The sequence below is a fragment of the Somniosus microcephalus genome, chromosome 33, assembly GCF_052327205.1.
Source record: "Somniosus microcephalus isolate GS21.2 chromosome 33, FLI_Smic_1.0, whole genome shotgun sequence".
NCBI classification, from domain to species: Eukaryota; Metazoa; Chordata; class Chondrichthyes; order Squaliformes; family Somniosidae; genus Somniosus; species Somniosus microcephalus.
This window is the reverse complement of record NC_141019.1, coordinates 23,089,529-23,116,824: the sequence shown is the minus strand read 5'-3', so window position 1 is coordinate 23,116,824 and position 27,296 is coordinate 23,089,529. Positions and strand designations below refer to the sequence as shown.

General features: G+C 50.3%; 1 protein-coding gene across 4 annotated transcripts in view; it reads right to left on the bottom strand.

Moving 5' to 3' along the window:
* Window positions 1–27,296, bottom strand: part of rbms2b (RNA binding motif, single stranded interacting protein 2b) — a 353,672-nt gene that overhangs the window by 188,058 nt on the left and 138,318 nt on the right. For 3 of the 4 annotated variants that reach the window (XM_085972726.1, XM_085972725.1, XM_085972727.1), the window contains exon 2: window positions 21,200–21,363. In XM_085972726.1, coding sequence (XP_085828852.1) covers window positions 21,200–21,363 — 164 coding nt within the window. Of the gene's footprint in view, window positions 1–21,199; window positions 21,364–27,296 lie in introns of those variants that run through there. The other variant, XM_085972728.1, reaches the window with a different exon arrangement.

The following is a 27,296-nucleotide window of genomic DNA, read 5'->3' as shown; positions in this document are numbered from 1 at the left end:
TGAGGAAAGTTCCAGGCCTGGTCCCTGCTCCTGCTGAATTAGCTGACCTCGGTTAATGTCACAGTGGGAACTGCAACGGTTGAACTCAGTGCCCCTGAGTTGAGGGAGAGGAAGAATCAGCCAGGGCTCCCACTCCTGGTGACAGTGCTGCGCCACCACCACCCCCCTCCCCTCCCCCTCACACACCCCACTGGAAAGCGAGCTTATCTACGGGCTTTGGCTGGGGACGGAAGCAGGCTCGACGGTCGAATAGCTGCTGCCATTGCACCGCTAGGATGACGAACGGCCACCCGGGCGAGGTGGGTGGCTGGCACACGAGGGACTGCACCCCAGGACAAGGCAGCGTCATCAGGAGAGGAGGTGAGTAAGTTGAGGGGGTGGGCGGTGGGGTAAGGAAGAAGTTAGGGAGTGATAATGGGCATCTCTACACTGCACACAGCCATAAGCAACCTAAGGAAAATAACGGGACAACATTTTGAACTAAGATCCCTTCAGCTCACTCTCAGTCACTGCACCATTTCTTAGGCAAGTGCCAGAATGCGGAAGTGCTGCTGAACCTTGGCCTACAAGCAGCCCTTTCCTGCCCCCTCATTGCCTTCCCCTCCGTCACCCCAGGGGCCACTTTTGGGAGCCTTTTAACTGCAACTTGCTCTGCCTCAACGCAGCTTTCATGCGAGGGGAAAAAATATATAAATTCTTCCTGCTGATCACGCGAATAGTTTTACTGATTTCCTGTGAGGTGGGCTCAGTACCAGCGGCAGCCAGATGTGAGCACGGTTGCATCACAACACACGCACTCGCACGCACACGCGCACACTTGCATGAAAGCGCACACGCACGCACACACGTATACACACGCAAGCGCACACGCAAGCGCACACATATATACGCAAGCGCGCACGCACGCGCACACACGCACGTATATACACGCAAGTGCACACACGTGTATACACACAAGTGCACGCACGCAAGCGCGCTCACGCACGCACGTATATATACGCAAGCGCACGTATATACACACAAGCGCACACGTATATACACACAAGCGCACGTATATACACACAAGCGCACGTATATACACACAAGCGCACACGTATATACACACAAGCGCACACAGAAACGATGCAGCATTTTAACTCTTTTGTTCTTGCAGAACCTCCTGAAAAAGTGCTGCGCAATCAGGCAGCACACGGAATGGCAAACAGATAATTCGGCCCTCCTTGCCCAGTTCTGATGAACTTCCAATCCCTTCTGCACAGCTGCCTCAGAGGAGCAGTTGCCCTTAAGTCACTCTTGTTTACTGCCTTATACCCCTTGGAGACAGCCCTGTGACGTATAGGAGGCATCCTACACGTTTCTAGAGGGCAGAAACATGGTCGTGGTTACCCTCCCCCACCTCAGGAAGGCGACATAAATGTCTGCCATTGGTGGTGCTCATCACTAGGGCAGCCATTTTACCCCGGCTGCGGGGGCCTGTGCAGGCCTGCAAAGCAATTTTTCCACTGTTGGCCTGTATTGATCATTTAATACATAAAGTCACAATCTTGAATTTAGCCTAATTGTATATGTGTGGGTGGAGTTTTGGTTGTGCAGTCATTCAGGTTGATGCAGTCACATTTGCTGCCAGTCTCTGTAACCACCCTGCGGTGTGAATAATGGCAAATGTACAACACCGGCACCTCACCGTATTGCAGAACCACTTCCCCAGGATGCGATTCCACAATGTATTCGTGGTTGGTTCACAAGAACTTTGCCAGAGGCCTGCTCAGCAGGCTGCCCAGCAATCCACAGCACTCCAGGCGCTGTGAGGCCCAAGGACAAATGGATGGATATCATATATCCTTGTTAAAAAAAATCCACTGCACACGTTATAGATAGGAACTAACTCCTTCAATCTCGCATGGTGGGAAATCTGAATCCTGGGCCTTTTATATCCTCACAGGGCCATTTATATATTCACTGGGCCTTTTATATATTCACTGAGCCATTTATATATTCACTGGGCCTTTTATATCCTCACAGGGCCATTTATATATTCACTGGGCCTTTTATATATTCACTGGGCCATTTATATATTCACTGGGCCTTTTATATATTCACTGGGCCTTTTATATATTCACTGGGCCTTTTATATATTCACTGGGCCATTTATATATTCACTGGGCCTTTTATATCTTCACTGGGTCTTTTATATCCTCACTGGGCCTTTTATATATTCACTGGGCCTTTTATATCCTCACTGGGCCTTTTATATCCTCACTAGACCTTTTATATATTCAATGGGCAATTTATATCGTCACTAGACCTTTTATATCCTCGCTGGGCCTTTTATATCCTCACTAGACCTTTTATATATTCAATGGGCAATTTATATCCTCACTGGGCCTTTTATATCCTCACTGGGCCTTTTATATCCTCACTGGGCCTTTTATATATTCACTGGGCCTTTTATATCCTCACTGGGCAATTTATATCCTCACTGGGCCTTTTATATCCTCACTGGGCCTTTTATATATTCACTGGGCCTTTTATATCCTCACTGCGCCTTTTATATCCTCACTGGGCCTTTTAACTCACGATTGGGCCTTCTATAGCCTCACCGGGTCTTCCTCATTAACAGCAAACTTCTCTGTCAATGAGGACTTCTTAGAGGAGGCTTGTTTTCAACACGATTCACACAGTTCTGAGCAGTGTGACTGCCAGCAGCCTCCGAATCGGTCACATTTGATCTTTGCAAAGGAAAACCCTGGAGGTTTAGGACAGAATGTACTGCTATCTGACCATTCTGGTTCAGAGCCAGGACCATCACTCTTTCCATCAGGAGAAAGCTGTGGGAAAAGTTGTTTCTTTTCTGTATAAAACAAACACTCTTTTCTGGAAGGACAAGCACGACAGTGGAGCGGAGGATATCCTGAAGATGCTTCTGTCAAAACACTCGCTGTTAATGACAATCCATGGGGCAACAAAACTATGATTTACAGCCCCAAAACCAGTCACCTACCAGATGGGTTTCAAAATCCAACTCGGCCAATTTCTCAATGATGGCTCCGCTTTGTAGTAATAACTTAGCCACTTACAAATGTTCTAGTTTTATCCCTTCTGCACTCAATATGGCAATTTCTGCTGTCATATAAATTCATCGGCAAATCACCTTCACACCGGGTACGATCTCGATACCACATTCACACCGGGTACGGTCTCTATACCACCTTCACACCGGGTACGGTCTCTATACCACATTCACACCGGGGAACGATCTCTATACCACCTTCACACCGGGTACGGTCTCTATACCATCTTCACACTGGGTACGGTCTCTATACCCCCTTCACACCGGGTACGGTCTCTATACCACCTTCACACCAGGTATGGTCTCTATACCACTTTACACTGGGTACGGTCTCTATACCACCTTCACACCGGGTACGGTCTCTATACCACCTTCACACCGGGTACGGTCTCTATACCACCTTCACACCGGGTACGGTCTCTATACCACCTTCACACCGGGTACGGTCTCTATACCACCTTCACACCGGGTACGGTCTCTATACCACCTACACACCGGGTACGGTCTCTATATCACCTTCACACCGGGTACGGTCTCTATACCACCTTCACACCGGGTACGGTCTCTATACCACCTTCACACCGGGTACGGTCTCTATACCACCTTCACACCGGGTACGGTCTCTATACCACCTTCACACCGGGTACGGTCTCTATACCACCTTCACACCGGGTACGGTATCTATACCACCTTCACACCGGGTACGGTATCTATACCACCTTCACACCGGGTACGGTCTCTATACCACCTTCACACCGGGTACGGTCTCTATACCACCTTCACACCGGGTACGGTCCCTATACCACCTTCACACCGGGTACGGTCTCTATACCACCTTCACACCGGGTACGGTCTCTATACCACCTTCACACCGGGTACGGTCTCTATACCACCTTCACACCGGGTACGGTCTCTATACCACCTTCACACCGGGTACGGTCTCTATACCACCTTCACACCGGGTACGGGCTCTATACCACCTTCACACCGGGTACGGTCTCTATACCACCTTCACACCGGGTACGGTCTCTATACCACCTTCACACCTGATGCGCTATCAATTACTCATAAAAGACTGAGAGTTAAGAGAGTAACTAAAGGCTTTTATTAACAAAAGAATGAAGGTCTGCCTCGAGTGGTCGACCGGTCCAGAATACAAAGGGGCTGGGGAGCAGTCACCTTTATACTAGGACTTGTGGGAGGAGTCAGCCGAGGCATGTCCAGGCATGTACACAGTGGAATACAAACAGTGGTTTACCACATTCACCCCTTGTTTAAAATTGAGTCCGGCGGGGTGAAGTGTATTAAAAGTTAGTGTATTGGAGTCTCTCCGGAGGTCTTGTCTGCCGCTGTGATCGGCGTGGCGACGGCAGGGGTAGTGGAGCTTCCGGCGTCGAGTCCCGCGTAGGCTGTGGCACAAGCGTGTCGTCCTCGTAGGTGTCGAGCGGGTCGCTGGGCCCAGGCCTGCCGTCTGCTGGGGCTGGATATCGGATCGTGGGGGGGGGGGTGGTAGTGAGTAGTGGGTTACTGCGGCCCCCGAGGGTGCAAGGTCTCTTATGGAGACTGTGTCCTCCCGCCCGTCCGGGTATGCAATGTAAGCATACTGGGGGTTGGCGTGGAGGAGGTCGACCCTCTCGACCAGGGGGTCCGTTTTATGGGTCCTCACTGGCCTTCTCAGTAGGACCGGCCCTGGGGACGTCAGCCATGGCGGTAGCGATGTCCCCGATGTGGACTTCCTTGGGAAGACAAACATTTTCTCATGAGGGGTGGCGTTAGTGGCAGTGCAGAGCAGTGACTGAATAGAGTGGAGCGCATCGGGGAGCACATCCTGCCAGCGGGAGGTTGGAAGGCCCCTAGACTTTAAGGCTAGCAGGGCGGCCTTCCAAACTGTCGCATTTTCTCTTTCCACCTGTCCGTTCCCCCGGGGGTTGTAACTGGTGGTCCTGCTTGTGGCAATACCCCTAGTTAGCAGGTACTGGCGGAGTTCGTCGCTCATAAACGATGAGCCCCGGTCGCTATGGATATAGCTGAGGAAACCGAACAGGGTGAAGAGGTCGTTCAGACATTTAATGACCGTGGCACTGGTCATGTCCGGGCAGGGGATGGCGAACGGGAAACGGGAGTACTCATCAATAATATTGAGGCAGTACACATTGCGGTCGGAGGAGGGGAGAGGCCCTTTAAAATCAACGCTCAGGCGCTCGAAGGGGCGAGTGGCTTTTATCAGGTGGGCCCTGTCTGGTCTATAAAAGTGCGGTTTGCACTCAGCGCAGACTTGGCAGTTCCTGGTCATGGTCCTGACCTCCTCAATAGAGTAAGGCAGGTTGCGGGCCTTGATGAAGTGGAAGAACCTGGTGACCCTCGGGTGGCAGAGGTCATTGTGGAGGGCCCGCAGTCTATCGATCTGCGCGCTGGCGCAGGTGCCACGCGATAGCGCATCCGGGGGTTCATTGAGCTTCCCGGGCCGGTACAAGATCTCGTAATTGTAGGTGGAAAGTTCGATTCTCCACCTCAAGATCTTGTCATTTTTGATTTTGCCCCTCTGCTTGTTGTTAAACATGAAAGCAACTGAACGTTGGTCAGTGAGCAGGGTAAATCGTTTTCCGGCCAGGTAGTGCCTCCAATGACGCACAGCCTCCACAATCGCCTGGGCCTCCTTCTCAACAGCGGAGTGTCTGGTCTCCGGGCCTTGGAGGGTTCGTGAAAAGAAGGCCACGGGTCTCCCCGCCTGATTGAGGGTAGCGGCCAGGGCAAAGTCGGACGCGTCGCTTTCCACCTGGAAGGGGATGGATTCGTCCACTGCGTGCATGGTGGCTTTGGCAATGTCTTCCTTGATACGGTGGAAGGCTAAGCGGGCCTCTGCCGTCAAGGGAAAAGAGGTGGACTTGATCAGCGGATGGGCCTTGTCCGCATAGTAGGGGACCCACTGGGCATAATAGGAGAAAAACCCTAGGCACCTCTTCAGGGCCTTGAGGCAGTGGGGCAGTGGGAGTTCCATAAGGGGACGCATCCGGTCGGGGTCGGGGCCGATGACTCCGTGTTCCACAACACAGCCAAGGATGGCGAGGCGGTTTGTGCGGAATATGCACTTCTCCTTGTTATATGTCAGGTTTAGGAGTTGGGCGGTGCGGAGGAATTTTTCGAGGTTTGCGTCATGGTCCTGCAAGTCACGGCCGCAGATGGTCACATTGTCCAGATATGGGAAAGTGGCCTGCAACGCATTTTGATCTACCATCCGGTCCATCTCCCTTTGGAAGACGGAGACCCCGTTGGTGACGCCAAAGGGAACCCTAAGGAAGTGATAGAGGCGGCCGTTTGCCTCAAAGGCAGTATACTGGCGGTCCTCAGGGCGGATAGGGAGCTGGTGGTACGCTGATTTCAGGTCAATGGTCGAGAAGACGCGGTACTGCGCGATCTGGTTGACCATATCAGCTATGCGGGGGAGTGGGTAGGCGTCCAGCAGGGTGTAGCGATTTATTGTCTGGCTGTAGTCGATGACCAGGCGCTGCTTCTCGCCGGTCTTAACGACCACAACCTGGGCTCGCCAGGGGCTGGTGCTGCCCTCAATAATCCCTTCCTTCAGGAGCCGCTCCACTTCGGTTTTAATGAAAACCCTGTCCCCGGCACTGTATCGCCTGCTCTTTGTGGCGATGGGCTTACAGTCGGGGGTGAGGTTAGCAAACAGTGGGGGGGGGGGTGACTCTGAGTGTGGAGAGGTTGCACCTGGTGCGCGGCGGGCAATTTGGGAGCTGCTGGCTGCGGACTGTGAGTGGGGGTAGGGGTTCACCGTACGCCATCGTAACACTTTTAAGGTGGCACTGAAAATCTAACCCCAGCAGGACGGCAGCGCAGAGGTCGGGCAGGACCAGAAGTTTAAAGTGATCGTACACGGTCCCGTCTACTACGAGTGTCACTACGCAGTAGCCGCCGATGTCCGCCGACTGGGACTCGGAGGCCATAGAAATCCGCTGGTGCGCAGGCAGGACTGGGAGAGAGCAACGCCGCACCATGTCGGGGTGGATGAAGCTCTCCGTGCTCCCAGAGTCAAAAAGGCAGATTGTATCGTGGCCATTTACCTTAATGTCCATTGTGGAGCTGGCCAGCTGGTGCGGTCTCGCTTGGTCCAGTGTAACGGATGCCAGCGTAGGGGTCGGTGTGTCGCTGCGGGTATCAGATGAGGCGGTGTTGGGGGCCTGCTGCGTTCCGGCTGTCGTCCAAGATGGCGGCGTCCATGATCCCCATGTGGCTGGAGGCGTCCAAAATGGCTGCTGTACCAGTGGTTCGCACATGGCCGGGGAGGCCCAAGATGGCGGCCCGCATGGCCCACACGCGGCGCTGCTGGGGTTCGGGGTGGCTTTGGCCCTGCAGACGTTAGCGTAGTGTCCCTTCTTCCCGCAGCCCGAGCAGATCGCGTTTTTCGCCGGGCAGCGCGCTCTGGGGTGTTTTGCCTGGCCACAGAAGTAGCATTTCTGGCCTTGGGGCACTGCTGTCTGGCCTTGGGACACTGCTGCGGTAGTTGGGCCGTTGCTGGGGTGTGGCTGGGGTGGCACGGCGCTATGAGGCGGTCCTACCGTGTCCCAGGCTGTCATTCCCCGCGGCGTCCACGGTGCAGAGGAGTAGGCATCCATGCCCCGGTAGGCTGCATCCAGTGATAGTGCGAGTTCAGAGGCCTTGTTGAGGTCGAGGTCACTCTGCTCCAACAGTCGCTGTCGGGTGTAATTGGATCTGTGGCCCGCTACAAAAGCGTCCCGGATAAGTTCCTCTGTGTACACGTCGGCCTTTACATCCTTACAACCACAGGCCCGGCCAAGCACAGACAGTGCCTGAAGGTATTCCACGGTCGATTCCCCAGGTTGTTGTTTACGACTCCCCAGAAGGTGCCTGGCGTACACTTCGTTCACTGGGCGCGTGTACTGGTCCTTGAGGAGCTTGATAGCGTCCACGTACGAGGTCGCGTCTTGGATGACCGAGTACACTCGGTGGTTCACTTTGGAGGTCAGGACATCCAGTTTGTCCTCGTCCGATTTGATTGCTGCGGAGGCGGTCAGGAATTTTTCGAAACACTTAAGCCAGTGAGTAAACTTGGTGGAAGAGTCCGCCTCCCGATGATCTAAGTCCAGGCATGCTGGTGTGAGGATCTTCTCCATTATAAAAATTTTGTTAATAAAATTGATGCGCTATCAATTACTCATAAAAGACTGAGAGTTAAGAGAGTAACTAAAGGCTTTTATTAACAAAAGAATGAAGGTCTGCCTCGAGTGGTCGACCGGTCCAGAATACAAAGGGGCTGGGGAGCAGTCACCTTTATACTAGGACTTGTGGGAGGAGTCAGCCGAGGCATGTCCAGGCATGTACACAGTGCAATACAAACAGTGGTTTACCACAACACCGGGTACGGTCTCTATACCACCTTCACACCGGGTACGGTCCCTATACCACCTTCACAGCGGGTACGGTCTCTATACCACCTTCACACCGGGTACGGTCTCTATACCACCTTCACACCGGGTACGGTCTCTATAACACCTTCACACCGGGTACGGTCTCTATACCACCTTCACACCGGGTACGGTCGCTATACCACCTTCACACCGGGTACGGTCTCTATACCACCTTCACACCGGGTACGGTCTCTATACCACCTTCACACCGGGTACGGTCTCTATACCACCTTCACACCGGGTACGGTCTCTATACCACCTTCACACCGGGTACGGTCTCTATGCCACCTTCACACCGGGTACGGTCTCTATACCACCTTCACACCGGGTACGGTCTCTATGCCACCTTCACACCGGGTACGGTCTCTATACCACCTTCACACCGGGTTCGGTCTCTATACCACCTTCACACCGGGTACGATCTCTATACCACCTTCACACCGGGTACGATCTCTATACCACCTTCACACCGGGTACGGTCTCTATACCACCTTCACACCGGGTACGGTCTCTATATCACCTTCACACCGGGTACGGTCTCTATACCACCTTCACACCGGGTACGGTCTCTATACCACCTTCACACTGGGTACGGTCTCTATACCACCTTCACACCGGGTACGGTCTCTATACCACCTTCACACCGGTTACGGTCTCTATACCACCTACACACAGGGTACGGTGTCTATACCACCTTCACACCGGGTACGGTCTCTATACCACCTTCACACCGGTTACGGTCTCTATACCACCTACACACCGGGTACGGTCTCTATACCACCTTCACACCGGGTACGGTCTCTATATCACCTTTCTACTAATATTGAAGTGGGGCATCAGGTACACAGTTTATTCCTTTGATGTAACCTGACTGCAGCAACATTGATGAGAGCAATGGGTAGCAGTGAAAGGGAGCAGCAGAATGACGTAAATGACATTTGTCTCATTCTGGGGCTGGTGAAGGAGCCAAGAATAATAGTCCCATTTCAGAATCATCCACCAATGCACAGAACTCATCGGTCTGTTTCAGTTTGTGTAATTGACAGGGGGATAATAATTAGGAAAATGACATTGGAGCTTTAAGCAAAGTCATTAAATCTGTTCCAACCCTTGAACCACAGGGATCCTCTTTTGTCACAATGCCAGTCCAGGCATTAACCCATCAGGCATTGAGAGACTTTCTTATCATGCAAGAGGGAGTGTTGAAGACAAGGCTGCCCTGCTGGCTCAGCTGGGAAATACATCACCGAGTGTGGACCCAAGTCACACAGACTGTTAAGATCCCAGTTTCGATACCCCACTCTGTGCTGATTTACACACGTGGTCATGTGCAGATGGTAGCACAAGAAAACCTACTGAAAATGTCAGAAACTTAGCCAAATGCAATCCTAGGCTGATGTTGCTTGTGCAGGATCCCAAAATAATCAGCAATCCTTTTTTTCAAAACAACATTCAACTCTATAGTAACCTTTAATCTTTAACGGTTACTATTGACTTGATTATTCCAACGCATTCTACCCGCCATAAACTTGAGGTCATCCAAAACTCGGCTGTCCGTGTCCTGACCCGCACCAAGTCCCGTTCACCCATCACCCCTGTGCTCGCTGACCTACATTGGCTCCCGGTTAAGCAATGCCTCGATTTCAAAATTCTCATCCTTGTTTTCAAATTCCTCCATGGCCTCGCCCCTCCCTATCTCTGTAACCTCCTCCAGCCCCACAACCCTCCGAGATATCTGCGCTCCTCCAATTCTGGCCTCTTAAGCATCCCCGATTTTAATCGCTCCACCACTGGCGGCCGTACCTTCTGTTGCCTGGGCCCTAAGCTCTGGAATTCCCTCCCTAAACCTCTCCGTCTCTCCACCTCTCTCTCCTCCTTTAAGATGCTCTTTAAAACCTGCCTCTTTGACCAAGCTTTTGGTGACCTGCCCTAATATCTCCTTATGTGGATCGGTGTCAAATTTTGTTTGATAATCGCTCCTGTGAAGCACCTTGGGACGTTTCCCTATGTTAAAGGTGCTAGATAAATGCAAGTTGTTGTTATTAAACTTTTATCTAGCCCACGTCTCCTTCTGCTTTCTTTAGTTTTCAGTATTTTCTTTTGCTTCCTTTAAGGTTCTGAAGCGTTCTTCCAACATTGGCGGCCGTGCCTTCAGCCACTTGGGCTGCACACTCTTCACTTCCCCCCCTAAACCGCTCCGCCTCTCTACCTCTCTCTCCTCCTTTAAGACCCTCCTTAAAATCCACCTCTTTGACCAAGTTTCTGGTCACCTCCTTCTTTGGCTCAGTGTCTATTTTGTTCCCTTATATCTCTGTGAAGGATGGTTTGCTACTTATATAAATGCAAGCTAATGTCGTTTCAATAGCCTTTCTATTTATTATCTTTTCTCTGAATGAGAGAGGCAAATGGTCCTTCAGAAAGGCTCATTTTTGAGCTGGTTGCTACGAGGGTCTTTTGCACAGAATTTTACAGCACAGAAACAGGCCATTCGGCCCAAGTGCTCTATGCTCCATATTAGCCTCCTCCCACCGACTTCACCGGAACCTTCTATTCCTTTCTCCCTCATGTGTTTATCTCGCCTCCCCTTGAAGGCTTCTATGCTATTTGCCTCAACTGCTCCGTTTTATTTCTTGTACAACTCAAGTGAAGGGCTAAAGCCCACTGTGCAGGGCAGCATCAAGATTGAGAAGAGTAGGAGGGAAGCTAAGATAAGCCACGGAGCAGTGATTCGGTGATGATATGCTTGGGTTTAAGAGGAGGAGACAGTGCCATGCACCCCGATTTCAACACAATGAGGATGCAGGAGGAGGAAGAGAAGGATGGAGGTGCTCGAGATGGGCTCAGAGGCATTCTACATTAAAAAGAGTTACAACAATGGTGCAGTTGTTATTTAATATACAAATAATTATTCTTGTAGCCAAATTTAACGATAGAAATATTAACTGTATGTTCAGTAACCACGGTACCATTTTTGTAGAATAACACTCGCCTCTGATGTCAGAGGGTTGTGGGGTCCACTCCAGAGACTTGAGCACATAAAGGTAGGCTGACACTCCAGTGCAGTGCTGAGGGAGGGCTGCACTGTCGGAGGGGCAGTACTGAGGGAGGGACTGTACTGAGGGAGCGCCGCACTGTCGGAGGGGCAGTCCTGAGGGAGCGCTGCACTGTCGGAGAGGCAGTGCTGACGGAGCGCTGCACTGTCGGAGGGACGGTACTGAGGGAGCGCCGCACTGTCGGAGGGGCAGTACTGAGGGAGTGCTGCACTGTCGGAGGGGCAGTGCTGAGGGAGCGCTGCACTGTCGGAGGTGCAGTACTGAGGGAGTGCTGCACTGTCGGAGGGGCAGTACTGAGGGAGCGCTGCACTTTTGGAGGGGCAGTACTGAGGGAGCGCCGCACTGTCGGAGGGGCAGTGCTGATGGAGCGCTGCACTGTCGGAGGGGCGGTGCTGAGGGAGCGCTGCACTGTCGGAGGGGCAGTGCTGAGGGAGCGCTGCACTGTCGGAGGGGCAGTGCTGAGGGAGCGCTGCACTGTCGGAGGGGCAGTGCTGAGGGAGTGCCGCACTGTCGGAGGGACAGTACTGAGGGTGCACTGCACTGTCGGAGGGGCAGTGCTGAGGGAGTGCTGCACTGTCGGAGAGGCAGTACTGAGGGAGCGCCGCACTGTCGGAGGGTCAGTACTGAGGGAGTGCTGCACTGTCTGAGGGGCAGTACTGAGGGAGCGCCGCACTGTCGGAGGGGCAGTACTGAGGGAGTGCTGCACTGTCGGAGGGGCAGTGCTGAGGGAGTGCTGCACTGTCGGAGGGGCAGTGCTGAGGGAGCGCTGCGCTGTCGGAAGGGCAGTGCTGAGGGAGCGCTGCACTGTCGGAGGGGCGGTACTGAGGGAGCGCCGCACTGTCGGAGGGGCAGTACTGAGGCAGTGCTGCACTGTCGGAGGGGCGGTACTGAGGGAGCGCTGCACTGTCGGAGGGGCAGTGCTGAGGGAGCGCCGCACTGTCGGAGGGGCAGTACTGAGGGAGTGCTGCACTGTCGGAGGGGCAGTACTGAGGGAGCGCCGCACTGTCGGAGGGGCAGTACTGAGGGAGCGCTGCACTGTCGGAGAGGCAGTACTGAGGGAGCGCCGCACTGTTGGAGGGGCAGTACTGAGGGAGCGCCGCACTGTCGGAGGGGCAGTACTGAGGGGCTGCTGCACTGTCGGAGGGGCAGTACTGAGGGAGCGCTGCACTGTCGGAGGGGCAGTACTGAGGGAGCGCTGCACTGTCGGAGGTGCAGTGCTGAGGGAGTGCTGCACTGTCGGAGGGGCGGTGCTGAGGGACTGCTGCACTGTCAGAGGGGCAGTACTGAGGGAGTGTTGCACTGTCGGAGGTGTCGTCTTTCGGATGAGACGTTAAACCGAGGCCCCGTCTGCTCTCTCGGGTGGACGTAAAAGATCCCACGGCACTATTTTGAAGAAGAGCAGGGGAGTTCTCCCCGGTGCTCTGCCCAATATTTATCCCTCAATCAACATCACCAAAACAGATTATCTGGTCATTATCACGTTGCTGTTTGTGGGAGCTTGCTGTGCGCAAACTGCCTGCCGCGTTTACAACAGTGACTACACTTCAAAGAGTACTTCATTGGCTCTAAAGCACTTTGTGACATCCTGACGACCAATATTCTTGGTCTAAAGCAACACAGTGGCTTTCCTTCACAGCCTGGCGCTCCAGTCATTGGTAATGAATAGAAAGGAGGATGTGGAAACTATTGTAAATTTCCGTAAGGGAGTAAACAAAAACTAACAAAAGCAAATGCTGGATCCTAAATTAAAAGCAATCTGTCAGCATCTGAAAACAGAAAGATGGGTGAAGAATTCGAGTGCAGAAATGTTGTCAAAGGTGTAAACTGGGAGATAAGTGAACCCATTTATGGGACTGGACAAGATGAGGGGGAAGCAACTGGGGAAGTCAACAGTCAGATATGTGGACTCCTGTCACGGAGAGACAGTCACTAGGTTTCATAGCTGTTCAGTCACCTCATCCCACACGATGTTCGTGGGTCCCAAATAGTCCTTTTGCATAAGCCAGCAATTTTCACGTTCCTCTGAACTAGTGTTCCGTATTCAATGCTTACTGTGCGACCTCCTCTGCGAGGAAGATTGGGCAATCGCTTGGCCAAACATTTCTGTTCTGTCCTCAAACATGACCCTGACCTCCCTGTGGCTCACCACTTCCAAACCCACTCCCATCCCCATTCTTGACCTCTCGGTCTTTCGACTTTTGCACTGTTCCAACCAAGCTTCAGGAGCAGTCCCTCATCGCTCTCCAGGGCACTCTACAGCCCTCTGGTCTGAACATTCACTTTAGCAACTTCATACCTTAGTTCTATCCTCCATTCGTTTCTGCCCATTTCTCCTCTCCACATTCACTTCATCTCCCCTCTGGTTCTTTTGCCAAGTAACTGGAGGCTGGAGGCTGGTATTGTGTTTTGGGGCGCACTTTAGCACACTGGGGCTTGCCTTGGCATATTTGGGTTCATTTTAGCACATTATGGCCTGGCTTAGCACACTGGGTCTGCCTTAGCAAGACTGGCACTTCAAGACACGTGGGAGTCCATTCTTGCACTTGATTCTGGCCTCTTGCCCACCAGATCCAGTCGTGTTTTAACCCTACCCGTCCAGTGGAAATCAGGCGGGTTGGCAGTTAAAATCACCCAGGTTATTTACCCGCCAGGAACTCACTGCTCCGAATTTTAACCTGCTCTTCTAAGCAGGCGGTAAGGACCCCTGTCCATAAATGATGGGGTCCTTCTTTACTGATGCATGTCGGGTCCCCATGACATTATCGGGACCTGACTGCAATTTTAGCTGAATGGGCTGCGCGAGGAAACCGCTGTGGCCTCGTAGCCTGGTGAAGACAGCGTGGAAGAGGAGCATGGAGCCAGAAGAGGCACAAGCTGGTACGTTTTCCATTTTGTACTTTCCTTGTGCTGCCAGGAAGAACAGGAGTCCTCCTCTGGGCCCCACAAGGAAAGCATAGGCCTCCCCAGCTGTGGATTCCCTTCCTCCTCCTCACCGCCTCCCCTTAGACAGGAGACTCCCAGGAGTTGGCTGGAGAGTCTAGAACCAGGGCTCACAGTCTCAGGATGAGGGGGTCGGCCACTTAAGACTGAGATGAGGAGGAATTTCTTCACTCCGAGGTGTGTGAATCTTTGGAATTCTCTACCCCAGAGGGCTGTGAATGCTGAATCGTTGAGTATATTCAAGGCTGAGATCGATAGATTTTTGGACTCTAGGGGAATCAAGGGATATGGAGATTGGGCGGGAAAGTGGAGTTGAGGTCGATGATCAGCCATGATCTTATTGAATGGCGGAGCAGGCTCGAGGGGCCGTATGGCCGACTCCTGCTCCTAATTCATATGTTGGCCTCTGAAGCCAATCCCGCCACCAACATGGTGTTGGCAGGCGGCCTCCGTCGCTTCCTGACTTGGCCGGCAGGATTTAAAAGAGGACCAGGATTTAAAATGGCGGAGGCCTCATTTTTGGAGCAGTTTCCAACTCACCTCACCACCAATCTGCCCAAAATCCACCCAAAACGGGGTTAAAACCAGGGTCCAAGTTTCCCGCTCACTTGCCCCTCCTTCATTTCTTGGTCTCCCGTCTTCTTACCTTTCTCTGTCCATGATCTAAATTCCGTGGTCGAAAATATCAATTAGCAAAATAATTCAACTGGAACTGCATTGGCATATTCAATTTTTTTTATTGAGCAGCCACTGATTTAATGTGCAGAGTGCTAGGGTTTCATTGTGTGCAGAAATGAACTGTAATACCCTCAGCTATTTAATAATGTTAATTAACTGAATTCACACAGCCAATGGATTGGTTCTTCATCAGGAACCCAGTGGCCACAACTTAGGCCAGAAAATTCATGAATGAAAGGCCGAGGTATCACAATCGCTTTGAATCGCTCCACCATTGTCGGCCGTGCCTTAAGCTGCCTGGGCCCTAAATTCTGGAATTCCCTGCCGAAACCGCTCTGCCTCTCTCTCCTCCTTTAAGACGCTCCATAAAACCTACCTCTTTGACCAAGCTTTTGGTCACCTGCCCTAATTTCTCCTTATGTGGTTCGGTGATTTGTTTTTGTCTGATAACACTCCTGTGAAGCGCCTTGGGACGTTTTACGACTTTAAAGGCGCTATATAAATGCAAGTTGCTGTTGCTGGACACTGTTCTTGAACCTCAGGGCCCTGGGTTTAAATCCAGCCCAGACTGGTGAGACCAACACTTCCTCTTTCTGCTGTCTGCAATGTTGCTCTCCTTAATGAGCTGAACTCGTTCTCAAACCCGTCTCCAGTGGCTGTCACGTTGCAGCACAAGACTGCCTGGAGCTGGCACTCTCCACGTCAGAGACGCTGTCAAGACAGCTTCTGTGAGGAATGAAGCAACTCACGCTGGTCTCGGAGGGACTGGTCCTTCAGAGCTTGAGGGAAGGGAAGTGGGAGCTTCAAGAGATAAATGGAAAGACCACGGGTCTTGAAAATCCTGGAATGAGAGCAGTTTGGAAATACACAGCAGGTCAGGCGGCCTCCAAACAGAATGACAGGCTAACCTTTGGGCGAGAGCCTTCCTCAGGCGTGGCATGGTAAAGAGGAACGTTCCCAATTCATGGGCATAGACGGGCGAGCGAAGAAAATGGTCTCTCTCTTCTATTTCCGTCAATCGCGCACGTTCGCACAACAGTGCAAAAAATAAATAAGTCACTTTCAAAAATCGTGAAGTGTTGCCAACTGTGCGAAGGTCAGAGGGGAGAACCGGCAGAGGTCAAGAGAGCTTTTCTTTACACTACAAGCAAATTGCCCGTGGCACTGCCCATGTTCGGTCAATGGATAAGAGTTATGTTTTTATATACAAGATGGCGACTAAATTGGGAAAGAGAATTCAGTAGCTGGCTCCACAGAGACAACTAGTGACCAGAGCCTGCAACTACAGGGTTGAGATGACAAAATTGAATTGGAAATGCTGGTACAGAACAAGGTCAGTGAATGCGAAGTCAGGGGACAAGTAGCAGAATGGATTGCTGGCTGGCTTCAGGACAGAAAGCAGAGAGTAGGAGTAAAGGGTAGCCATTCACAGTGGCAGAAGGTGGGTAGTGGTGTTCCACAAGGATCAGTGCTGGGACCATTGCTGTTCACAATTTACATTAACGATTTAGACTTTGGAATCAAAACACAATTTCTAAACTTGCGGATGACACCAAATTGGGGGGGATAGTCAATACTGAGGAGGACTGCAACACATTACAGGAGGACATTAATAAACTTACAGAATGGGCATATAATTAGCAAATGAAGTTCAACACAGATAAATGTGAGGTATTACATTTTGGTAGGAAGAATAGGGAGATCACTTATCACTTGGAGGGTGCGAGTCTAGGTGGGGTAGCGGAACAAAGGGATCTCGGAGTACAAATACACAAATCACTAAAAGTTGCGACACAGGTTAGCAAGGCCATAAAAAAGCAAACCAAGCACTAGGGTTTATTTCTAGAGGGATAGAATTGAAAAGTAGGGAAGTTATGCTAAACCTGTATCGAACCTTGGTTAGACCACACAGAGTACTGCGTACAGTTCTGGTCGCCATATTATAAAAAGGATATCGAGGCATTGGAGAGGGTGCAGAGAAGATTTACAAGGATGATACCAGAAATGCGAGGGTATACATATCAGGAAAGGATGAACAGGCTGGGTCTCTTTTCTCTTGAAATAAGAAGGCTGAGGGGTGACCTAATAGAGGTCTATAAAACTATGAAAGGTTTTGATAGAGTGGATACAGAGAGAATGTTTCCACTTGTGGGGAAGAGCATAACTAGAGGCCATCAATATAAGATAGTCACCAAGAAATCCAATAGGGAATTCAGAAGAAACTTCTTTACCCAGAGAGTGGTGAGAATGTGGAACTCGCTACCACAGGGAGTGGTTGAAGCGAATAGTACAGATGCATTTAAGGGGAGGCTAGATAAGTATATGAGGGAGAAGGGAATAGAGGGTTACGCTGATAGAGTTAGATGAGGAAAGACAGGAGGAGGCTCGAGTGGAGCATAAACACCGGCATGGACTGGTTGGGCCGAATGGCCTGTTCCTGTGCCGTATATCCTATGCAATAATGGCCAGATAATCTGTTTTTTTAGTGATGTAGATTGAGGGGAAAATATTGGCCCAGGACACAGGAGTAGAACTCCCCTACTCTTCTTCGAAATAGTGCCAGGGGATCTTTTACGTCCACCTGAGAGCAGACGAGGCCTCGGTTTAACATATCATCTGAAAGACACCTGCGACCTCAGCACTGCACTGGAGCGTCAGCCTAGATTTTTGTGCTCAAGTCTCTGGAGGTGGGACTTGAACCCACGACCTTCTGACTCAGAGGCGAGGGTGCTACCTCTGCTACATTCGGAGCAAAGAGCAGGTGATGAGGCACTGGTGCGAAACATGCTGGCGCTCGCAAAATCCACTGTTGACACAGCACAAAACTTCAAACTTGAATCACACCTACAAAATGGGAGCTGCTACAGCCTGAAACTGCTCTGGGCTCCCACATCAGAATTAGTGCCTTTGTCGTTTAATTGTCCTCATTAACCCATCCCAGAAGCTGTGCCTGATTACTCAGGAAAATTGGCACCTTGCCTCTCCTTCCTGTGTAATGCATTTTCAGTTATGCAGAATAACTTACTGTTTGCAGACATCCCAGCTCGCCCTCCTTCCCAGGGCGACACCTTCATTTCTGAAATTCTGAAGAGGCCTTCAAGCTCCTATACCCTCTCTTCCTGAACCCTTCCTTCAAAAGCCTCCTGAAAAGCAGCCTCTTCTCCCACTTTTTCAGCCGCCTCACCGAACTCAGTGCCGGTTCTCCTCACTTCTCGCCTCGTGAAGTGCCTTGGAACATTAAAAGTAGTGCCACTGAAAGTCAGCTGTTGCTACTGAACAATCGCCTGCAGTTTACAAATCTACGTACACTCACCTCATTGCTTAGTTTACTCATTGTTCGCATCACACAGAATAAATGGAGGGCTTATGCCAACCCAAAGTGGCTGGGGGGCCCTAAATAAGCCTTGAATCCCCTGGAAACATTGCCACACCTTAGCACTTGGCTGAGCCTAGGGTTGCCAACTCTGGCTGGATGTGTTCCTGGAGGTTCCATCACATGACCCCCCAACGCCCCGCCCGGTCAAACAGCCATTTACCACCCCCCCCCCCCCCCACCCCCCATCTGCAATATTTTTACAACTGAGAAACAAAAGTGTTCAAAGAGGCTTATGTTCCCGCTCTCAATCCCGAGGTTTTGCTCGCAGCAGTTTCCTGGGACTAATCGTCAATTCCTGGAGACTCCAGGGCAATCCTGGAGGGTTGGCAACCCCCCTAGACTGAGCCTCTGCCTTCATAAAACCCTTCAGGTTGGGAGGCCTGATTTTGGAGCCACCCTATCTCCAAACACGGTTTGAAGAGAATTTACATTCAAAATGATTTATCCTTGATTTTTTGTCCCAATTCCAGGTTGCACTGCCTGGTATTATCAGGAATGCCACTCCACAGCCACTCACTGTGCACATGCCTCCAAATGGATTAACTTGCTGGAGCAGCAGAGCTTCCCTCCCTAACTGGCTGTGCTGTAATCTGGCTGTGTTTTACCAGGCCTGGAAATGCTTGATGTTGACACTGGGTGCCTGAAATGGGAAAAGTTCCACTGCCCATCACTGACACCCCTCACCTTATTGAACACAAAAAGTCACTGCCAAAAAGAGAAGGAAAACTGGAGAAGCAGAACTGAATCATTATGATTAACTCCAAGATCATTCCTTTTATTTTAGAAACAATAACTTGCATTTATCTAGCGCCTTTAACGTAGTAAAACATCCCAAGGCTCTTCACAGGAGCGATTATCAAACAATATTTGACACCAAGCCACATAAGGATAAATTAGGGCAGGTGACCAAAAGCTTGGTCAAAGAGGTAGGTTTTAAGGAGCGTCTTAAAGGAGAGAGAGGTGGCGAGGCGGAGAGGTTTAGGCAGGGAATTCCAGAGCTTAGGGCCCAGGCAACAGAAGGCACGGCCACCAATGGTTGAGCGATTATAATCAGGGATGCTCAAGAGGGCAGAATTAGAGGAGCGCAGATTTCTCGGGGGGTGGGGGGCTGAAGGAGAATACAGAGATAGGGAGGGGCGAGGCCATGGAGGGATTTGTAAACAATTATGAGAATTTTGAAATCGAGGCGTTGCTTAACCGGGAGCCAATGTAGGTCAGCGAGCACAGGGGTGATGGGTGAACGAGACTTGGTGCGAGTTAGGACACGGGCAGCCGAGTTTTGGATGACCTCAAGTTTGCGTAGGGTAGAATGTGGGAGGCCAGTCAGAAGTGCGTTGGAATAGTCAAGTCTAGAGGTAACAAAGGCATGGATGAGGGTTTCAGCAGCGGATGAGCTGAGGCAAGGGCAGAGATGGGGCGATGTTACGGAGGTGGAATAAACATAAGAACATAAGAAATAGGAGCAGGAGTAGGCCAAAAGGCCCCTCGAGCCTGCTCCACCATTCAGTGAGATCATGGCTGAACTTCTACATCAACTCCACTTTCCCGTCCGATCCCCTTAGTGTCCAACAATCTATCGACCTCAGCCTTGAATATACTCAACGACTGAGCATCCACAGCCCTTTCAGGCAGAGAATTCCAAAGATTCACATCCCTCTGAGTGAAGAAATTCCTCCTCATCTCAGTCCTAAATGGCTGACCCATTATCCTGAGACTATGCCCCCTGGTTCTAGACTCCCCAGCCAGGGGGAACAGCCTCTCAGCATCTACCCTGCCAATCCCTCTCAGAATCTTATACATTTCAACGAGATCACCTCTGATTCTTCGAAACTCCAGAGAATATAGGCCCATTCTACACAATTGGGTTAAACAGTGCGAAATGCTGACATCATCATTCACCTCGTTGAATCTTAGGGTACCAGGGAGGAGAATGAAGATGAACCTCGAATGACACAGTCAGTGCAATGTTCTGGGTTAATGACTACTGCAGCAATATCAGCGTATTGCACTGCAGACACAAAGCACACCTCTGGCCCCACACCTTTGGTTCTTTCCTTGATCGTGCCTCTCTGTGACACGCCTCGGCACGTTTTTCGATGTTAATGCCACTATACAAATGCACGGTAAGCGTTGCTGCTGCACTGCGCAGCCAGACACAAGGCAAAAAAAAACAACCAAACCTGAACGTGGCATCGGCGACCCATCAGCTCAACGGCATCTCGCAATTCCAAGGCCGCGTGCTGCCAGACTGGCGCCGTCTCCTTTAAAGCCCCCAACATCGCCAGTCCGTCGACCTCCCCACAAACACCCTCAACACTATGCCAACTTCTCATAATTCGGAACTCAAAGGGCTGGCTGCTTAGAGAGCACACTGTTTCATGACAGCAGTGAGAGAGGCAAATGGGCAATCGGAGGTAGTCGGAACTTTTAATAAGTGTCTCGATGATGGCCGCATCGGTGAGAGGTTTGGATATTGCAACATCATGGGGAATTCATTCAGTCCATTACCATCATTGTTCTTAAACAGGGTGCTCCATCAGCCTCCAACAATGACAACAGTTTTCTTTTCTTGCACATATTGCCTCAAAGGAATTATTAAGCTCTCCTCCACAAGATCATTTAAAGCATCCAAATTACTTACGGTTGGCACAGCATGACAAGGTCCTGGTCAGTCGTGCCAGGGTGAAGCCCACGGATGTACAGGTTGGTTTTACTCAGCTGCTCTCCGCCGACGCTGCTGCTGTTACTGCTGCTGTTGGTGCTGGGACTGGGCGGAGCCATCTGCTGGGCTGTTGGGGCATAGGGCTGCTGGCAAAACAAATCGGGTTATATTACCAGGTACGGGTTAAGTAAATAAAATTAAAAAAAAAACCCCACACAATGTCCGCCAGCTTTAAAGTTAAGGTGGCACGCTGTCTTTGAACACTCAGGAGCAGGTCGGACAAGAAAGGTGGTGACCTCAGTGGGTGAACTCCCGTTCGCGAGATTTCAGTTGTACAAGCGAGATAAAGTGGAACAAAAGGTGGAACTTGAAAGTGATGTCCCAAATCTACAAGCTCACAAACATCAAAGTAAAGACAAAGCTCAGACGTCTATTATCTTAAATCAACAGAATGTGACTTTTAACTCGACAGCAAGATTAGAGACTCCAGCTAACATTTCACCTCAGGGTTTGGAACTTAGAATTACAAAGTATTTACAGCACAGAAACAGGCCATTCGGCCCAACTGGTCCGTGCCGGTGTTTATGCTCCACACGAGCCTCCTCCCACCCCTCTTCATCTCACCCCATCAACATAACCCTCTATTCCTTTCTCCCTCACGTGTTTATCGAGCTTCCCTTAAATGTATCTATGCTATTCGCCTCAACCACTTCAGGAAGGATGTGAAGGCCTAAGAGAGGGTGCAGAAAAGATTTGAGAATGATTCCAAGGATGAGGGACTTCAGTTACGTGGATAGACTGGAGAAGCTGGGGCTGTTCTGCTTAGAGCAGAGAAGATTGAGAGGAGATTTGATAGAGGTGTTCAAAATCATGAGGGGACAGAGAAGATAGAGGGAAACTGTTCCCATTGGTAGAAGGGTCGAGAACCAGAGGACTACGGGGAAAGGGCGGGGGAGTGGGACTAGCTGAAGTGCTCTTGCAGAGAGCCGGCACGGGCTCGATGGGCCGAATGGCCTCCTTCTGTGCTGTAACCATTCTATGATTCTAACCACTCTATATGGTAGCATGTTCCAGATTGTAACCATTCTCCTGAATTCCCTATTGGATTTATTAGTGACTATCTTATATTTATGACCCCAAGTTTTGGACTCCCCACAAGTAGAAACATCTTCTCTATTCAATTCAATTCAATTCAATTCAATTTTATTTGTCATATATATGCAGCAGACGTGTGTACTGCACAATGAAATGTTGATTTTTACGAGTCCTCCCAACATTGGAATAAATATGGCATAACAATGATAAAAACACTAATAGAAATACAGTAATAATAAATAAAACAACAGTAATAAATAATAATAAATTATTCATTCATGAGTCTTATGGCCTGGGGGTAGAAGCTGTTTCGAAACCTGCTGGTATGAGACCGTATGCTTCGGTATCTCTTACCGGACGGGAGCAGGGCGAAGAGGTTGTGGCTGGGGTGGCTTGCATCTCTACATCCAGTTCTGATGAAAGGTCATCGACCTGAAACGTTAACTCTGTTTCTCTCTCCACAGATGCTGCCTGACTTGCTAAGTATTTCCAGCATTCTCTGTTTTTATTTCAGATTTCCAGCATCCGCAGTATTTTGCTTTTGTTCTCTACGTCTACCCCTTCAAAATGTTAAAGACCTCTATCAGGTCAATTAAACTTTTCCTATTGATAGTCCAGTATGATGTTCCCTACCCACAAACTGCCTCAAATGATAAGCTTTAAAGCACCAGAAATTCACGTATGTGATACAGTAACATTGACCTATCTGAGATTGGTCATAGGGGATCCCAAAGGAAGGGCAGAGGTCTGTCTCGGTCTATTTGATCAAAACTCTCGCTCCTGACATCTCCCCCATGTTGATGCGTTCTGCAGAAGGGACTTCAAATAACTCAGATCAGAAAACATCAGACTCACAGATAATAATTGTCGATTTCTTAAAACCAAATCAGCAGATATGTCGTGTGACGGAGTTTACACCACAGTCCCCACCGCCATTCAAATCGTTCCTTCCTCTTCTCTCACGGTGTCAAGCTGTGACTCAGAATTAGAAGATCGTGGGCTCATGACCCACTCCAGAGACTTGAGCACAAAATCCAGGCTGACACTCCCAGTGCAGTGCTGAGGGAGCGCTGTACTGTAGGAGGTGCCGTCTTTCAGATGAGACGTCAAACCGAGGTCCCCTCTGCCTTCTCAGGTGGATGTAAAAGATCCCACGGCACTATTTCAAAGAAGAACAGCAGCGTTCTCCCGGGTGTCCTGGGCCAATATTTATCCCTCAACCAACATCACTAAAAAACAGATGATCTGGTCATTATGTTTGTGGGAGCTTGCTGTGCGCAAATTGGCTGCCGTGATTCCTACATTACAACTTCAAAAATACTTCATTCATATTTTGTGATGTCATGAGGTCGCGCTGTATAAATGCATGTCTTTCTTTTCTTTTAAAGGTAATGACTTATGCTGGTTCTGCTCTCTGGTACCTCACGTGGCCCATTCTAGTGACACAAGCCGCGACAATAAGTGTCAGCTGTCTCCAAACAGCTGTCTGTGCCAGATTCCAATCAAGGTCCCAGAGGCTTTTTGCAGATTGGATTTCATGCATATGCTGAACAAAGGCCCTAAACAATGGAGGGTTTCAAGCTGTGGATCCTGCAGTACATTTAGCTGGATGGGGGCAGGGATCCCCGAGGCTCCTCGGTGTAAGATTGTTCTCGTTTCAGGAGTAAGTCATCCATAAGCATGGGTTTGTTTACTTCTCGAACTGAAGGTGAGCCTGTGCAATGCTCCAGGGAAAAGTAGTGTCAAGGTTTTTTTTCATTCACAGGATGTGGGCGTCGCTGGCGAGGCCAGCATTTATTGCCCATCCCTAATTGCCCTTGAGAAGGTGGTGAGCCGCATTCTTGAATAAGTGTCTTGCTCGGCCATTTCAGAGGAAAGTTAAGAGTCAACCACATTGCTGTGGGTCTGGAGTCATATATAGGCCAGACCGGGTAAAGACAGCAGATTTCCTTCCCTAAAGGACATTAGTGAACCAGATGGGTTTTTACGACAATCGGGTGGTTTCATGGTTACCAAAATACTGGCTTTTTTATTAAAATTTAAATTCCCCAGCTACCGTGGTGGGATTTGAAGTCATGTTTCATCAGATCATTAGTCCAGGCTGAATTACTAGCCGAGTGACATTACCAGTATGCTACTGTACCCCATTCTAGGGGAAACAAAGCTTAACTTTCTTAACTGTGCCGTGCTTTCAGGTTCCCTGTTCACGTGATGGGAGCAACTCATCCCTTGCACAGTTTGCACTTTCATTCCAATCGGGAAATGTTCTACGGTGACATGCAATGTTCCCTTTAAGCTGCGCGGCGCTCCGCAGCTCCAGTGCAGCCAGCTCACCGGCTTTTAAGTAGGAAAAAACGCACGTGCAGTATTTTGAATGGGCTGCGCGGCTCCTTAAAGGGACCGCGCACCCAAAAAAAATTAAAGGGAACATTGGTGACATGTGATCAAGTCTCAAAGTATTTCACACCGTGAATTATATCAAAGTGCAGTGACTGTTAATACGTGGGCAACTATTTTACACAAAGCAAAATCTCATAAACATCACTGAGATGCTGAAGGACCAGTTAATCTGCTTTACTGGCGGTGCTGGTTTGAGAGAGGAATGTTGGCCAGAATGTCGTGGGATCTTGCTTTGCACAAAATGGCTGCCTGCTCTTCTTTCAATACCGCCATGGGATCTTTAACATCCTCTTGAACCGCAGGAGTAGGCGGACAGGGCCTCAGTCTGAAAAATGAACCTAGACTCACTCGGAACTTGGCTGAGACAGTCCAAACTCATTTAAAAATGGACCATCTGCGGCCTGCTGAGATGGGCAATGTTCTGTCTGGGCTAGCTTTAACCTCACTTTCTGCAGGGGCAAAGATAAGTGCGCTAAACCCACTGTACTATCCAGTGGCCCCCATATCCTCGTCAGTGGACACGATGGGCTGAAATGGCCTCCTTCCGTGCTGTAACTTTCTATGATTCTAGTTCTTCAACTTGCAAAGTCTGTTGGCAATATTGTTGGACAACAACAACTTGGATTTATATAGCGCCTTTAACATAGTAAAACGTCCCAAGGTGCTTCACAGGAGCGTTATCAGACAACATTCGGCACTGAGCCACATGAGGAGATATTAGGACAGGTGACCAAAAGCTTGGTCAATGAGGTAGGTTTTAAGGAGCGTCTTAAAGAAAGACTTGCATTTCTACAGTGCTTTTTACAACCTCAGGACGTCTCAAAGCACTTTACAGCCAATGAAGTACCTTTTGAAGTGTAGTCACTGTTGTAATGTAGGAAACACGGCAGCCAGTTTGTGCACAGCAAGGTCCCACAAACAGCAATGTGATAATGACCAGATCATCTGTTTTTTTAGTGATGTTGATTGAGGGATAAATAGTGTAAAGGAGAGAGAGAGGTAGAGAGGCAGAGAGGTTTAGGGAGGGAATTCCAGAGCTTAGGGCCCAGGCAGCTGAAGGCACGGCCATCAATGGTTAATGGGTTCATATGACAGTCCTCTGTCTGCTATGTTGACAGTTGATAATACCTTAGTTAAGATAATGAACAGAGGAATGCATCAAGCCAGTATCTCCAATGGTAATTTCCAGCTTTAAGAGTCCATTTGCTAAAGAAATGCCATACTTAAGTTTGCAAAGCACAATGCAACATGATTGTATTGACCCTGGGTTGCTTAAACAGCCCAGATATGAACCAGTCTCTGCACCACCAGACCGAAAGACCAAGTGCATAGCAACAATGTAGGGAGTAGGCAAGCAGCACTGTGGACATCCTGGCCAGCTGAAGACAAAGGGTGACATTCATTCGGAGATTTGACAAGGGTGCCCGTCGCACCCTCAGGCACGGTGGGGCGGGTGGACTGGCAGCCTGTGCCACGCGGGGACCCTGAATCATGCTGAAGGAAATTCTCAACCGCGGGTTAAAATTGGGAGTCAGTTGAGAGCGTGGGATTGGCCCAGGTGAGGATCAGACCGCCACTGCTCTCAGTTCCCGTCTTGGGCGTCGTTATATTGCAAGCAATTCAAACTGAAGGTAAAGAAAAAAAATCCTTCAAGCAGCGGCATATCCTTCACACAGTTTGAAGGGCAAGTCAAACATTTTCCGCCAATCAACCAGGCAACTCTCCCAAACAGACAAACAGAGTCTCCAGAAAGCAACACCAGCACTCCGCTTCGCTTCGGCAAATAAAGCTGATTTGCCGCTCAACGGAAATGGAAATCGGGTGGATTCTCTAACGGGCGGGCGATCCGCAATGTCAGGTTCACGCCCGGGCAGCGCGTTGAAATCGACCCCACTGTCTCTTCTCGCTGCCTATTGTCGTTACAACGGAAAAACGCAACGGGCGCTGGATACAGATTCAAGCCTTCAGAAGGGAATTGGATAAATACTTGAAGGAGAAAAAAATTGCAGGGATGTGGGGAAAGAGCGGGGGAGTACCTGAGGGGAAAAACATTTGCAGGGCTACGGGGAAAGGGCGGGGGAGTGGGACTAGCTGAAGTGCTCTTACAGAGAGCCGGCACGGGCTCGACGGGCCGAATGGCCTCCTTCTGTGCTGTAACTGTTCTACGATTCTACGAGTGGGACGAACTGGATTGCTCTTCGAAAGAGCCGGCGCAGACTCGACGGGCCGAATGGCCTCCTTCTGTGCTGTACTGTTCTATGGAAGCCGTTAAACCGACAAATTAATTTCGCCTGTAGCTTTCTGTGGTACTGAACGAACTGAAATCGGCCTCAGCTGATGTTACAACAGGCCTCAGTCCCTCAGGGCTAAGGTGCGGAACCTCCGGCAGGGGCCCCTGCTTCCGATCACCGTCCAACGACGCCCCCCTGCCGGAGAGTGCAAGTGCCGAGGTGTCGGGTGATCAGGTTCAGCCGTGATGCTCCCCGTGGCCGAATAGCCCAGCGGCACTCGCTATCTAGACTCAAACACGGGGGTGAGGCACCAGGAGGCTCCTGTGGCAAAGAAAGGTCAGGGTGCGCAA